General features: G+C 51.4%; 7 protein-coding genes across 7 annotated transcripts; 3 read left to right on the top strand and 4 right to left on the bottom strand.

Moving 5' to 3' along the window:
• Positions 1-30: 30 nt before the first annotated feature.
• VFPPC_12755 (ChaC-like protein) lies at positions 31-579 on the bottom strand (the record flags this gene model as incomplete). The annotated part of the gene is made up of 1 exon (XM_018290532.1): positions 31-579. The coding sequence occupies one exon, from the start codon at positions 577-579 to the stop codon at positions 31-33; it is 549 nt and encodes a 182-aa protein (XP_018148421.1).
• A 1,182-nt stretch (positions 580-1,761) lies between these two features.
• VFPPC_15106 (hypothetical protein) lies at positions 1,762-2,025 on the bottom strand (the record flags this gene model as incomplete). The annotated part of the gene is made up of 1 exon (XM_018292859.1): positions 1,762-2,025. The coding sequence occupies one exon, from the start codon at positions 2,023-2,025 to the stop codon at positions 1,762-1,764; it is 264 nt and encodes an 87-aa protein (XP_018148422.1).
• Positions 2,026-2,049: 24 nt separating this feature from the next.
• Positions 2,050-3,207, top strand: VFPPC_00345 (EF-hand protein; the record flags this gene model as incomplete). Its single annotated transcript, XM_018280382.1, has 4 exons — positions 2,050-2,090; positions 2,227-2,245; positions 2,317-2,617; positions 2,744-3,207. 4 exons carry the CDS (start codon positions 2,050-2,052, stop codon positions 3,205-3,207), a joined length of 825 nt encoding a protein of 274 aa, XP_018148423.1.
• Positions 3,208-3,527: 320 nt separating this feature from the next.
• On the bottom strand, positions 3,528-4,907 carry VFPPC_12756 (beta-lactamase superfamily domain-containing protein; the record flags this gene model as incomplete). The annotated part of the gene is made up of 1 exon (XM_018290533.1): positions 3,528-4,907. The coding sequence occupies one exon, from the start codon at positions 4,905-4,907 to the stop codon at positions 3,528-3,530; it is 1,380 nt and encodes a 459-aa protein (XP_018148424.1).
• A 570-nt stretch (positions 4,908-5,477) lies between these two features.
• On the top strand, positions 5,478-5,687 carry VFPPC_15107 (hypothetical protein; the record flags this gene model as incomplete). The annotated part of the gene is made up of 1 exon (XM_018292860.2): positions 5,478-5,687. One exon carries the CDS (start codon positions 5,478-5,480, stop codon positions 5,685-5,687), a length of 210 nt encoding a protein of 69 aa, XP_018148425.2.
• A 4,928-nt stretch (positions 5,688-10,615) lies between these two features.
• Positions 10,616-12,374, top strand: VFPPC_00347 (transcription factor; the record flags this gene model as incomplete). The annotated part of the gene is made up of 4 exons (XM_018280384.1): positions 10,616-10,729; positions 10,936-11,337; positions 11,430-11,882; positions 11,946-12,374. 4 exons carry the CDS (start codon positions 10,616-10,618, stop codon positions 12,372-12,374), a joined length of 1,398 nt encoding a protein of 465 aa, XP_018148427.1.
• A 765-nt stretch (positions 12,375-13,139) lies between these two features.
• Positions 13,140-14,134, bottom strand: VFPPC_12757 (mRNA splicing factor RNA helicase; the record flags this gene model as incomplete). Its single annotated transcript, XM_018290534.1, has 3 exons — positions 13,140-13,420; positions 13,493-13,767; positions 13,818-14,134. 3 exons carry the CDS (start codon positions 14,132-14,134, stop codon positions 13,140-13,142), a joined length of 873 nt encoding a protein of 290 aa, XP_018148428.1.
• Between the last annotated feature and the right edge of the window lie 1,025 nt (positions 14,135-15,159).

Below are 15,159 nucleotides of genomic sequence, written 5' to 3' on the forward strand. Positions count from 1 at the left end.
AAACAGCGACAGATATTCTAGAGCCGGTTTTCATCCTGATCCGACTTGCGGCGAAACTCCATTGACCAAGGTATCAAGAGCTCGAACTCGTTGCGCCAAGTCACTCACATGGTGATCTCCGCTGTCTGGGGACAACTCGTTGAGGGCAGTGTCAAGTCCGTAGAGGTAATCTTTGTTCAGACCGCTTGGCCCTTGGCTATTGAGGATATGTTGCGCCAGCTTTTGGGGATCCTGAGGACCGACAAACTGCTCATTGTCGGGAGTGCCGATATAGACCAAGGTTTTCATGGGAGCAGATCCGTCAGCGGGATGAAAGGGTGTAAAGTGAATCGAGTAGCCATTAATTTCTCGAATATCCAGATACTCCTTGACTTCAGACACCTTTTCAGGCTTGATTCGATATGCCACACCCCAGACCTTTTCTGGTGCAGAGTCATGGTGGTCGGTAAGCTTCTCCCAGTAGGAGCGTTCGATCAGAGTAACCACACGACCTGGAGCCTCTGGAGTCCCACGGTGATCTTCACTAAATAGACCAAATTCTAGGTCAGAGGGGGAAAGAGGCAAATGAGGTCTCGACATGAGGGAAGACCAAAGGTGAATGAGGCGGGAGAACGAACCTTGCCTGGATGGTTGAGGAGAAAGACGTAAGCCAAAGACTATCGTGTCTAGCTCTAGCCGAGCTGTGCGGCGTGGGGAGTTTTGCTACATACCTGCCAAAACCTCCTGACATAACCATTAACCCATCCTGGAACTCTTCTGTCTAGTGTCGCACAAAGAATAGGTTGTTAGCCAAGGTTAGTGAATTACAACGGGACAAGACGGCGTTGTAACGGAGGATGGAGGGGCGCAAGACGTACCAAAATGTGGCGGCGGTTTCCATATGAGGCTCCTTTGAAGGGAAAGAATAATTAGACAGCCTGTACATTCCAAAATGGGACGGGAACTATGGATAGAGAGCGAGTAAATAGATACTCGCAGTCATGGCCGACTGAGCTCACCCGTAACCGTAGAGCCAAAACTCGGAAGGAGTATCGTCCGTGGTGTTGGCTGTGGCGGGCATGATCTTGTTCAATGTTTCGGAAGACTACAGCAAAGTAGAAAATCTCGATGGACAGGCAAGGTTTGTCATTGTAACATCAAATTTGATGGAGCGGGTGACGTGACAAGACATGACAAGACAAGACAAGGCAAGGCTCCATTACGAAGTTGTGGCGGATCAATGCAAGGTCTCGGGCTTCTGTTAGTCAGGGCAGGCGGCAGTTCGGAAGGCGCCCGCGGGCAGGGCATTATGTCTGGTCTGCTGTGCAGGTCGTTGGTTCTACGGCGGGGAAGTGACGTCGGGCCTGGTCTGGTCTGGTCCATTCTGTTCTTTCATCCCAGTGCCTGCCATGCCATGTATTGGGGTCTCAAGTCTGGTTTATGCGACCCGACCAGTTTGGACTATCTGCTTTGATCGAAGACAGTATTTGAGGTGCCGCCCAACTCCAACGCCTGCCTGCAAGGTGGTATCGTCCACCACTACCCTCCTGCATCGGAAGCCGGTTGAGGGAATCAATTGATGGCTGAACATGAAGACGAACATTGAAACGTCCATGTCTGGTGGCTGCAGTCCCTTAGGCCCTGCCATGCCACCAGACTGGGGCAGTTGCGAGAACTCGCCCCACTGTTCACTGCTTGCACAGCACTTGACCCCTCCTCCGTGTCGCACTTGACCTCTAGACTGTCTGGCTGTGTTAAACCAGTTGACCTTGGACAGCTTTCTCAACCAGACCTACTACGAGACGAGGCGCCTTGTCTTGCTGGTGGATTGGTAGACTTGAGCAAGCCAACACAGAACACGGAATGAAGACTTGAACCGCAACCCTGCAGTCCAGAGCAAACATCCCAAAACCTCCAACCTGAATCAGCGCTGGCATCTGTCTCCCCAGTCTTCCATCTGATCTTACGCGACCCCGGGTGCAGTATAAGATAGCGCGACACCTCAATTTTCCACCCACCTCCTGCCCTACCCATATTGTCGCCCATTGATGAGCTTGAGCCGACGGCACCATGGCATACAACAAGCCCTACGATCCCGACGCCTTGCCCAGGTATGCGTTCTACCCCTCAAAGTCGTTTCGTGAATAACCCCACTCCGAGACTACACTACGATATCAAGAACAACCGTTCAATGTTGCAGACGTGGGTATACCCCTTTACTAACCTGTGCTTCTACTCTGTGTAAAGGTTTGCCGAACCTGAGCAAGTAAGTCGTTGGACCGTTCCGCAAGCTGATAGAATCCGTCTCGTTCGTTAACCGCTATATCTGTCCTCCAGAAACCCGGCTCTGCGCCGCCGCCCCAGACCTACCAGCAAAACCGTTACGAGAAGAAACCTCCTCCCCCAGCCCCGAGAGACAATTACCCTCCACCGCATCCTCAGCCAACTCACAGCCAAACCTTTCATAGTGGTGGTGGAGGAGGAGGAGGAGGAGGATCGGGGGCACCTCGCCCTGCTCCTCAGCCTCAAAGTCGCCCTCCACCACAGCAGCAGCATCACCCGCCGCCCTCGCCTGCCCCGGATGCCACTGGTGCTGACCCGACGCTGCTGCCTCTCTTCCGGGCCGTAGACAAAGATGGTGAGTTTGTTTGGCGCAAGGAAGAGTCGTGACGATCCATCTCTTTCCACCCACGAGTTGCCGCGATATACCACCTAGAGTCAGAAGTAGCCTCGCGTCTTAAAGTGACGCTAATACGCGATTTAGGAACCGGTCAGCTTTCCGAAAAGGAACTATCCGCAGCTCTTGTCAACGGCGACTGGACCTCTTTTGACATTCAAACCGTGCGAATGATGATTCGCATGTTTGACTCCGATCGCAACGGCACCATCAACTTCGACGAGTTCTGTGGCCTGTGGTCCTTTCTCGCCTCGTGGCGCACTCTATTCGACCGCTTCGACGTCGATCGCAGCGGAAACATTTCCCTTCAAGAGTTCACAGACGCTCTCATCGCATTCCGGTACCGCCTCAGTCCCCAATTTGTCGAATTGCTCTTCCGCACCTACGACAAGCGCAACGAGGGTGTCATGAGCTTCGACCTCTTTGTACAGAGCTGCATATCTCTGAAACGCATGACAGACGTTTTCAAAAAGTATGACGACGATCGGGATGGATTCATCACGTTGAGCTTTGAGGACTTTTTGAGTGAAATCTTGAAGCAGCTCAAGTAGGCGTTCTGAGGAGAATTTGGCAGGCAAATTTATCATGAAAATGCAATGAATATCTAGACCGGTGGACTTGGTGGCGGGTTGGTTGCTTTGGTTTTCGGGTTGGATGATACCCTCACAAAGGTGAGATGAAATTCTTTCTAGTACTCGGATGAGTAGGAGGGAAATAGATGCCATTATTCCATGGCAATAGTATTATATTTTCATGGTTAATATCAGCACTGATGGCTTGTGAATATAGGAAATGTAAGCGTTGCGTGGTGTATGTTACAAATAAATATAGAGGATACAAAGAAAAGTCGTCGCAGAAGACTTGACGTGTCTTACACCATTGCTATTCCCGACCAGAGCTTACTTATTCGAAATGACGATATCCGTTCTCCGGTGCCTCCCCCATTAAGTATATGAAAGATGCTCAAGCGGTGACCGCAACGCACCGACTGTGCCGGAGACGGAGGTTCAACTGCCCACACTCCCTCGCTCGTAAGAGCAACCTCTTCACCAATCTTGAGTGCCATGACTTCGGTCGGTCTGTCAATCTTCCCCGAATGTGTAGAGTCGGCTTTGCGAGAATCGGCGAGGTTGTCCGTCGTCCGGTTGACAATTTCCCGCACCTCATCTATATTGTACTTCGTTCTCCGGGTTAATCTCTTCGTCAGACCGCGCGTACGCTTCTCCCCATCGTACATGCTGATCCATGCTCTTGCGCCGAGCTTGGCTACAATGTCTTGACCATCATGAAGACCGTTGACATTTCCACCAAGCCACCAGGGTTGAGAGACGGTATCGAAGCAGTGCAGGAGTGCCGTCAGCGGCAGTGCTGCTTCAGATACGAGATGTGACGTTGCGTATGTCTCGATTGCACTGTAGGACGTACCGTGGGGAGAGAATATTATAGACACGCTGCGGTCCCTGGCGTGAGGGGAGAGCGAGGCCGTAGATCGTTTTGTCCTCAACGAGGGAGGAACTGGGCTGGCTGGCGGTGTGAGTGGTGCGAAAGCAGGAAGAGGCGGCAAGATGGGCGAGTTGACGGTTTCATGGGTGGAAAGATTGACGAGGCTCGCCATCCGTGAGGCGAAGCCTGACAAGGGCGTGGACGAAGATGTTGCTGTAGCGGTTGTTGGCCTTCGACAAATTGTTGCTGTAGAGGGTGCTGGTCGATATGTTATGCCGATTGCTGCTTGATTGCCTTTTCTCTCCTTTGTCTGAGATATAAAAGAGACGGTAACTTGGCCTTCATCCCCTCCAAGCACTCTGGGGGATATTGGTACCCTGATGGCGGTGTCTCGTCCGGTTTTCCGAGGGTCCTGCCATCTCCCAACAGCCAAAACTTTGCCTTCATCGAAATATCTCCAGCTTTTGACGAGCTTTGCGGCGGCAGGCTCTGCTAGTATGAGCGTCTTGGTGCCATGAGGTGCTAGTTGCCGAAGCGTGGCCTCGTTGCAATGGTCACGGCGACTGCTGCTTATAATAACTAGGTCTGGTTCAGGTAGCTCACGTAATGTTGAGACATGTGCTCTTTGCGTGTAGCTGGTGGATGAAAATTTCGCATGTCCATTATTTGAAGGTCCTTCGAGCGAAGGGTCTAGGAGGACTCGGAAGGGCTCGACTTCCTGTGCGCCGTCCGTTGAATCATCCTCGATGGGCTCAAAAGTAAGCAGAAAGGAGGCACCCCCATTGAGTTGCTTAATGGTGAGAGCCATACTCAAATAAAGACGTAAACATGTCAAGATGTCCGAAACAGACCAACCGAGGGTGACAAGATTCACAGTAATACGCCGGCCCGTGAGCCTGTTTTATGAGTCAAAAAGGCAATACTAGTGTACTTTAATTTGTCAACAACGGTGTTTTTGGAGAAACATTAGTAAAAGATTCATCATGTTGTCGCATACTTGGCTTCTCTTCGATGCAACTCCTAATTCTGTTGTTCGGGGCCAAGTAGATTGGTTTGTTGGCATGAAAATACCAGTCTGCACTCAGTCACTTCTGACAGGAGCACATGGGCCGGAAATTATCATAAATCCAGACCGTTCGAGCGTCTTTCCACCCCCTCGGGGACCATTGTTGATGGGCATTTGGCACACCATTCGGATCACGCCCTACGATGTCGTGCACGATGGTCAACACCACGGACGCTTGTGTTGGTGATCCGGGCAAGGTCCGAACTAGAGTCCCACTTGTTCGGACTTGGAGGAATTTCAATCTCAGAGACGAAGTGAGTTTGATAAGAATGAGTGCCCTCTCACGGGCCTCTCGCAGGGGCGTGGCCGTAAATGCGGCTGTTGAATTCCAATTGTGTTGCCGCTACAGCAACAAGATGGACATTCCAGTGCAGCATGGCGGAACTCCAGTCTTCAATGTTCTACATACCAGCCAGACCTCCCCAAGTCCACGCTTGGGTCGCCCCAGTCACCCAACGAGATATTGCAGTCAACAGAAGATTTGCGACGAAGGAGTACGTGCCCAATTCTATGCATCTTTGAGCATGTTGGAATCATTGCTCAATCAAGATGAAGTTTCACAAGTCGGGCGGTCGTGGCACTTTAGAAGAAGCGTCTGGTGCTTCGAGGACCGGTTCATGTGTGACATGGACCATGGTCAACGACTTCAATGACAATCGACAAAAAAGGATCTTCAACACGAATTCGATGCAGACATGCCGCAAGGCATGACTACCAATAAGCGTCTCCCACGCTTGAAAGTTGGTTGTGTATAGATGCATCGTTTCAATCTCAATCGGATGAGCAGTCTGCGTTGAAGAACATGCTACAATGTACCTGTTTGGTGTCATCAATTGAAGGAAGGAATTCCGCATGACTTGCCGCAGAGGAAGGATACCAAGCTCATTATCCCCTCCCCCTTGGGCTGGAGGGGCAGGTAGGTGTCAGTTGTTAGACCAAGAAGGCAAGACCCCCATTTACAAGCACTACCCTCGTCCTTTCCTCCACCTTGAACGTTGCACATGCGGGGTCACCGCCTGGCAGTTCTGATAAAGCTACCAGCTTGGCTTATCGATGCAATAGTGAGACAGATCCCTTCGTGATTACCCCGAGAGCTCACTCGAATGAGGCAGCACATGTCACCATGCGCTCAGATGCCCTTTTTTTGGTGCCATCATCGCTGCTCGTAACGGTTTCTCAATTACAGGATCTTTCGGGCCATTCTTCATCAGACAGCCGCTAATGTTATCAGTCCTCCGACCGACGTCAATGCGACCTTCGGCAGTGGTGGAAGGGATGCCCAGAAACAGAAGCAGTGATTCCAGGGTGATGCAAAAGCGGACTGGCGGGCAATGAAGTGATGTCAGCGATGCAGGACAGTGCGACGGGGAGACAACTCGAGCCAGCCAGCAGCCCCTTGCACCACCCATCCCAACGCCCTGGTACGCCGCAATGAAGGGCCATTGGCGATTGGGTCGTGCCCAGACAAGCCATCCCTCCTTCACAGTGATCCAGGGGTACAAGAAAAGGTAATCGCCATTAGGTTGACGACAATGGAGAGACTGACTTGGGAAGAATGCGCCAAATGGATGGCGAACAAGGACAGACGAGAAAAAAATTTGCGCCTGGTAACTGACAGAGTCATGGTCACTAATTCTACCGGCTCTGAAAGCTTGGCTAGATGAACCTGTGGCGAGCTATCCAACACCAGACGAATACCGGGCCTTCAACAAGCCAGCCCGGAAATGCCCTAGCCGGAGAGGTTTGGAGTTTTGTCCGGTTCTTGGTGGCGGTTACTGTTGTCGGACCCGCCGGTTGGTGACTTGGTTAAGCCTGAAAAGGCATCCCATGAGTTAGTTAAGTACTCGGGGCTCCAGTTCGCCTTGTTGTGACACCAGAGGCCGGCAGGCTGGAGGCTGGAGCTCCAATGTTCTCTGATTTGATTCCGCCAGTCTTGTTCCCGGATCTTTGCTGCGTTGAGCTGCCAATGTTGGCACCCGCACCACATGCAAGTTGCTCAACTACCAGACAGCAAAGAAAGTGAGGAAGGCACCCCTGCACGGACGAAGCTAACCAGGGTCAAACTATGTCCACATGAGCACTTCTGTCGACACTCTGCAAAGCCAGAGCATGGCCAGCAAACTTTTTTGCGAAACTTGCTCTTTGATATGAAGACTCACCCATGTCAGCTCAACCTGCCAACCAACACTCCTGTACCCCATACTCTGTAGTGGAAGCTTACAGACGGGCGAGGAAGTCAGAACCAGAACACGCAGCGGCTCGCGCACGTGGGCCACAGGCATAACCACTTTTTGATACCTCTCTAGAGATTTTTTTTCTTCTCCCCTCCCAACTCCAATGGTCTCACCGCCGAGCTCCGGACTCCGGCTTGTGGCTATTTACACACACGAAAAATTATTTCCCAAGGTGAAGCTTTGCCCTTCTCTGCATAGCATAGATGTCGTTGGTAGTATTCCCAGCAGCCCCTGCCCCACCAGGATCCACCAATTGTCGCCACCACCCAGTCGCAGTTCCAGCATTACTGCATGTCCCGCGGCATAGACTGCGAGGTGGCAGGGTACTTCATGCAACTGCTCTCGTCATTTGCCCACATGGCACATCGGGGTACGGAGCACAAGGGTCAGAAGGGCTCGATGCTGATGGAGTAAAGCAAGCAGACCCATAGAATATGAATGGAGCTTAATAGGAGCTTGCGGGAAGCTGGTGGTGAGCTCCTTGCCAGAAGCTAGGGCGAGCTCTTGTGGGAAGGAGCTCCTCTCATTTGGCAGGGTATCTTTTTCCAACCACTGAATTTATCCATGCAGTTCAGCAGCCACTTATTGCCGAGGGTTGAGAAAATGCAGCAGGTTGTCAAGAGACCGACGGCCAAGGTGCAATGTGTATTGCGCCAGTGGCCCGAGAATTGGCAGGGCCAAAAAACAAAAAGGCAGTCAGTTCACTTGTTCGCTTTCGGCGGCTCCAGGCGAACTAGCCGTGAAATTCGACATTCAGACCCCGCCACCATCAGGACGTTCGAGTCAGTGAGCCCGATTGTTGCGCTGGAGACATGTGCATACCTATCTAAGTACATGCCTAGGAGCCTTGGAAGGTAGGTAGCTCCAGAGTAGACTGTAGCGGATCAAGAGGAGTTGGGACTTGTTCACTCATGACACCAATTTGCTGACTTTGGTGTTCCGGGCGCCTGAAGTGTTTGCGCCAGACGCCTCGCGGGCGCCATGACCACCAACCAACCAGACATTCTCCATAAGAGCACTTGAGTGTCAATGGTCTACTGAAGGGACTTTGGGTGGCCATGAGTTTGTGTGACGCTTGGCGGTGGGGAGACTTCGAAGGCGAAGAAGAACAGGCAATGGCCAAAAAAGAAATTGAAAAAAAAAAAATTGAAAAACTGAAGCTAGGTACTTAGCGGAGACAAAAGATGTTGATGAGTCTTGGTCTTTGTCTGGCTGGCTGAGGCTCCCACACCCATCCCAAAGCCCACTCACTTGGGCCGTTGCACTGGTCCTTGCCATTTGATGGAGGGTCTTCGCAGATGGAGCTCTGGTATCTTGGAGCTTCCCATTGGCCACCCGGCTACAACATCTGGGCTCAACACCTCGGATCTGGATGGATCCTGAAGAGGTCAGCGAGTCAATCGCACCGACCAACAAGGGAGTCTGGTCTGGTAGTGGTTGGCGGCTCCCATTTCATTGTCGAGGCACACTCCAGAGTAAGTACCAGGTGGCCGTCACTGTTTGGTACTTGCTGCACAGTGCACACCAGACCAACCCGATAAAAGTGCAGGCAGGATCCGGAGCCTCTAGCGCCTCGCCCATTGAGCTCTGGCAGCTCGTAGGCGCTGCACTGGTCATATGCTCATTGACAACAGCCCAAGACGCAGATCTGAGACGAGAGGCGACACTCGTCACTTGCTCGCTCACTCAAATCAGCTATCCAGGACATGTAGAATTGATCCGGGGTCCCACTCCTTCTCTATTGTACCAGACAGTACGGTGAAGTATCCAAGTACCAGACCAGACCAGACCAGACCAGAGCAGTCTGGCCTGTCGATATTGTCCAGTCTTGCAGCAGACATCAGCTTGCCCTGCCATATGACCTGCTCCTTCGACTTTGACACTTTCCTCTTGCTCCCACTCCAGCTTCAGCTCCAGCTCCAGCTCTTGCTCTTGCTTCACACAACTGGGAATTTTTTTTTTGCTAGCTCCTCTTGTTCGCCTTTCCTCCATCTCCCAAACCATGTAAGAGGAACCAGTCCAGAAAGCATCGCATCTAAAAGAGATCATCTCCATCGCTCAAGCAGGGACCCAGTGTCCCGGGCAATTCCATTCATCGCCCATCGCCCATCGCCTGCATCTCGTTTCTTCATTCAACCTCACCGGCCGTCCCCTCCCCACCTATTCTCAGCTACGGTTTCTCCTCCTCGCCTCCCAGTCCCTGCTCAGGTGGTTCCTTATTTCTTACTCGTCGTTCCCTTTGCTCCCAGTCTCGACCTCCAGCCTTGCTTTACTTGGTAATTGTTGCAAATCACTTGATTAAGCGCTTTTGGTGGCGGCTGGAGCTCCCTCGTCTTCTTCCCAGCTACCGAAACCTGCGACCTACAACCCGCAACACCCTTATCACTTTCCTTTGTCAGATCACCAATTCAACGTCTCAAAGTTGGATCTGCGTATCTCGCCACCGACACCAGTTTAAACAGTTCTTGCGACGCCAAACGATCTTGCAGCTGCAAATACTTCAGCCCTGCGATACTGCCCTTTGAAGCTATCACTGCTGTCGACCCTCGCTGAACTCATTGGTTCAGCATCTTGTCTCCCTGGAAAACTCCAATTCTCGACACCGCTCAACCGCGCAAGCTGACACCATTTATCGCGGAATAAATCGCCTCTTTATTCTTACCTTCAACATACGTTCAATTCACTTGTCTCCAAGATTTTACCTTACTCTAGGAGATCTACGTTCCGGCAGCCACACCCCAACTAAAGTTACAAGCTGCCAGACCTCGACACTTAGAGTTGACCGATGTGAAAGCTTACTGCGCCATTCATAAGCTCTCGCAATTTTCTCTTCTTCCCTTTCCTTTCCAGTTCTTCTAATTTCTTCTTTCACCAAAGGCGATATTCACTCTCGTCATCTTTACCACAAGTATAGAACTCAGTCTACCAATTACCTGGTCTTGCCAACTGCTCGGCTTGGTCCCGCCTCCTGGTCCACGGCCTCACGGCAAACCACCTGTTGCTGTTGACCACAACTTCTGCGACAACTAGCTATTTGTTACTGCAGGAGCTATACCTTGCTGATTTTTTCTATCGTCTGGCGATGCCAAAGCTGGGCATAGCTTCGCCCTTGTCAATTGATACTCGCTAGAGCTCAGTGGATTGAGCTTCAATCTCATCAACCTTTTTTCCCCCACGGCGACTTGCCTCGGGCGCATGCATGGTGGGGTCAACAAGATGCCGCCACGAACATCGTTAACATCATCCTTTTCAATCACGGACGCCAACAATGAGGTCGTCTGCCCGCTCCGCAATCAAGATGGTTCGAGCTGTCGCAAGAGATGCATCGGCGTAAGTTCTTGCCGTATAGTGTTTTGATTCCGTCAGAGTGCCCTATTACGATGGTCCCGAGCATCCCGCAGCTGTCGTCGCCCACCTCACCCAAGCAAGCAGTTCCAAACACATTCAATCAACAACTTTGCTTCTCGGCCTCAAAGCTACGCAATTTCTCGACAGATTAAGACTTCCATTCTAACATGTCTCATTTTTTTCTTTAGGAGAAACGGTACCGCTCAATGCAGGAGCACATCCGCCGAGCTCACCCTGAGCACTATATTCCCAAGCTTCCTGCAACCGAAGAAAGCTTCCTTCTCATGATCAATTCACCGCCCTCCGAACGTCGACCTGATCAAGGTCCTACCTCAACTCCGCAGAGTTTGTTTCCCGCTACCCATCCAAACTTCCAGCTAGCCAGTCGCAAGTTGCTAACACCTGGCGTGCGCAAAGGCGCTCATGACCGACGAAATTACTATCGGGATGGCTCCAGCAATCCTGGCACGCCTCGCCACAGCGATGAATATACGACAAGTGGTGTAGGCCCTATGCTTGGGACTGCAAGTGCTGCTGCGGCTCTTGCCGAGCTCCACGGCATCAAGTCGGAGAGGGAGATTGATATGGACGTATGTCGAACTGCCCGCTGCTGACTGAGCTTTATCGAAATGCTACTTGCAACATTGTGACTGACTTTATGGCTCTCGTTTTACCGCATTAGGGTTATTATTCCGACTCCGATGGCCGCCGCATTCCGCGGACGTCAATTGAGTTACCACCTCTCCATCTGTCCAACAACGACATCACAAGCGATCCGTATGGCTCCAGCATAAATCGGCAGCGCGAGATACTGCCATCGTTACTTGCCAATTCCCCTCCCGGTCGATCATCTACGCTTCCCCCCCTCCAGAGACCGCTGGGGCCCAATCGTCCCCGAAAGCAATCCATAACGAAACGTGGGCGTGAGCCCGGTCATAAAAAGAAGAATTCGCGCGGGTCTACTGCGGATTGGCTCCGACGCTTCCAAAACGAGGATCGATTTCGGCCAGCCAATGACCGCAAAGCCTTATCAGCAGAGCCCTCGGCGGACTTTGGTAAACGATGGGAAGACCTCATAGACGCTGCAGACCAAGCTGCGTCTGCGGCCGGTGACTTGGATGAGGAAAGAACTCCGGTAAGCAACTGCAATTTGCGAGTCCTCATTGTATTTTGGTGAAGCTTGCTGACGATAGAACAGGTGCCGCAGTCCCCGGTCTCTATTCATCGAGCCTCTCTACCACCTTTCTCACAGCACCAGTTTCAACCTGGGAGCTACCAAGCATCTCCATTACAGCAAGCCTTGACACCACCGTCATATAATCAAGACAGTATCGACCCATTCCCGTCCGTTGAGAGTGGCGAGAGTGGAGAGAATTTCCACATTGGATCTCGCGGCCTGTCAGACTCTTCGCCAACGTATTCCTCGTCGCAAAACACACAGATCTACTGTGCGGCTTGTCAAAGTGTATCCCTGCTGAAGAGCTCCTACGCCTGTACTGAATGCATTTGTGGTTTATGCCAGACATGTGTTGAGGTGCTCATGGCAGAACACGGAGCCCGGAGGAAATGCCCACGCTGTGCTACCATCGGCGGCCGGTTCAAGCCCTTCCAGCTCGACATCAGATGAATGTTCTCTCTGTGACGGTTAAGATTCTTCCTTCCTCTTTAATGCGTGCTTCAAAAACTTGTTAAGATGGGCCATATATTTGCACTGATGCCTCGGCGTATAATGGGGGGATCATTACTACTATTACGATACAGGTTGTTCGCGCGACGTATTATTGCTACTCTTGGGCATCTATCATTCATTTTGCTTTCTTCCATCTTTCTTTTTCCTTCCCTTCCTTTTCTTTCTATTGACACGGCCACGGTTGATCGATGGCTGCCTACTCCGGCATTGCTTTTGCCTCGGATTATGACGTTCGATGTTTTGCCGAGGTTCTCGATACAGTTGGTGGTGCTCATTCTCACAGGGCTTTCTCGTTTCGTGTTTGTTCTTTTTCAATCGACGTCGGCGTTCAATAATGGGATACTACGGGCCGTTGGATATCGGTTACCGGATTGGGTGGATTATTTGTCTAATGTCTGACGAAAGTGTTGGATGACTTGTCAAGTTTTGGGAAACGAATTCATTGGTTTTACGAAAAGATGATGCACCTTTTTTATTTTTGGTTATCCTAGGTACCTGCGTACTCGAATACATTTCACATTGGCATGAAAGAGAAGTAACAAGTGGCCGTGACTGATGCTCCAAATGTGTATAATGGTGTAACTATCCCCCAGATCCTATCACTTCTAGAGTGAGCTTGCTCTCGTTGCGCCCCGCGTAAAGATGAAATGGTATACAGTATATCCAAATACAACGCCAAAAGTACAAGTACAAACGACAGAACTAAAACCTCCTTCCACCTTTTTCTTTCTCCTGCTTGAGTAACATGTCTCTAGCGGCGGCCCTCTGGTTCCGACTACCACCCAGCTTGGGACCCCTGAGCACATCGCCAGTCTGTTGCTGCTGCTGCTGTTTCGCTTGTTGCACAGGTCTTTTCTTCTGCCGCCGCGCCGCCACTTCATCGAGGTACCGCTGGCGAAACTCATCTGCCATGCGATCGTCGGCGGAGCGACCGTCCCCGCTGGTCATGGTGTTATTTTGCACAGGGAAATCGTACACGTCCACTATCAACAATTGTCAGTACTCGTACACTCACACACAAACACCTTCCAACCTGCAACAAGGGATATACATACATTTATTCTCGTGTAGAAACGCCTCGACGAGTTGATCCCGCTTGACGTCATCGCTCCCACGACGGTTCCTCCCCCTCTTTGGTCTCGGATTCTCCGTCTCCAGCTTGCGCTTGCGCTGGTCGCGCATGTCTACCGGCACGTCCACCTCGACCAGTTTGCCGTGTTTCGTGGGCTGGTCGGGCGTGTGGCTTGCGTCTGCGGGTTTTGCGAGCGTGTCCGCGCGGGTCTCAGGGGTGGGGAGCGTGCGCGACAGACGGGATTCTATGTATTCGTTCCTGAATGATTAGTTTATGAGGGTGGTGAGGAAGAAGGGGGGGGAACGTACATGTGTTTGTCGTTGAGGGTTGATATGAGGCCCGTTTGGTGCATGAAGCGATCGGGGATGCCTTTTACGGGCTTGTCGTGGTCGTTGTCGGGGGGTTTGGCGAGGGTGAGGGTTTGGTCGGTGGTGATGGGGATGCCTTGGTGACGGGCTTTGCGGCGGACGCGCATGGCGGCGGTGATAGATGATTCCGCGTTGGGTTCGGGGGATGGTGTTTTGGAGGTGGTGGGTTGGGGGGGGGAGTCGGTGCGCTGGCGGTAGGGTTTGCGCTTTTTGGAGGGTTTGAATTTTATGGTTGTGGTTGGGGCGTCGTGTTGCATTTTGGTGGTGTTGTCTGGTGGTGAGGTTGATGGTTGGTGAGGGAGGAATGGATGGTGAGGTTGAAGTTGGTTCTGTGTCTGGTTCTGGGTTTGAAGTGGTCGCGACGGGAGGTTATCGATAACGTTGTGGGACAGCGGGTTGTCAAGCACGGCCTATGACGGCATGTCCATGTATGCATGTGTACTCCGTACATGGATGTCTTGACATTTACAAGCTTTGCGTCTACTTTAGCGGCGCATTTTATAAATAAATCAGATGCAGTGAGTTGGCAACTTACAGTGGGGGGTCAGAAGTATTTAAGCAGTAAAAGGTATCGCATATCGCGTTGTGTGCTGAGGCACATTGAGCTGTATTAGTGTATACTTAGATATATTCAAATACATTGGACCACAGACTGGTATGTCGTCTTATGTGGTCAATATGCCTGTGTAACTAGACACACGTAGCCGATGAAAAGGGAAGAGTCTCCCCCAGCCTACCTACCTATTGCGATTTATATGTTCAGAGTACCATCCGGGAGCAATCAGATTTTATTGGTAGTGGCTGTTTTAAGGCTGCAGCTGTCTCGCCAAATTGCCCTCTTCGTCTCATGGTTGGCTTGATGGTCACATTTCGCAAAGAGTGCTACAAGCACAAGATTGGTACGAATGTCTATTTAACTACAATTCACCACTACCAAAACAACAGAGCGTACACCCTCTTCACACTAGAAATCCATAGATCATCTTACAAAGATATTGCGTCAAGAGTGAGCTATCTTTGCCATACTTTGTCAATGACACAAGAACTACAGGGTAGTCAGTTTGTCTCCACAATCACCACCCCAACTTCCAGATTCAACAACGCAACTCACTTCCATCAATGTCCCGTATCCAACACACATACACCATGGCAAGACGAGTATGTATCACACAAAACCCACCCACTCATCCTATTCACAGTCCACGCAGGTATATTTCGTCGCACACGGCGGCACGGTGCAAGGTAGGTCCTCAACCCTCAGCCATCAGTGACCATCCGCTGA

This window comes from Pochonia chlamydosporia, chromosome 1 (genome assembly GCF_001653235.2).
Source record: "Pochonia chlamydosporia 170 chromosome 1, whole genome shotgun sequence".
NCBI lineage: Eukaryota > Fungi > Ascomycota > Sordariomycetes > Hypocreales > Clavicipitaceae > Pochonia > Pochonia chlamydosporia.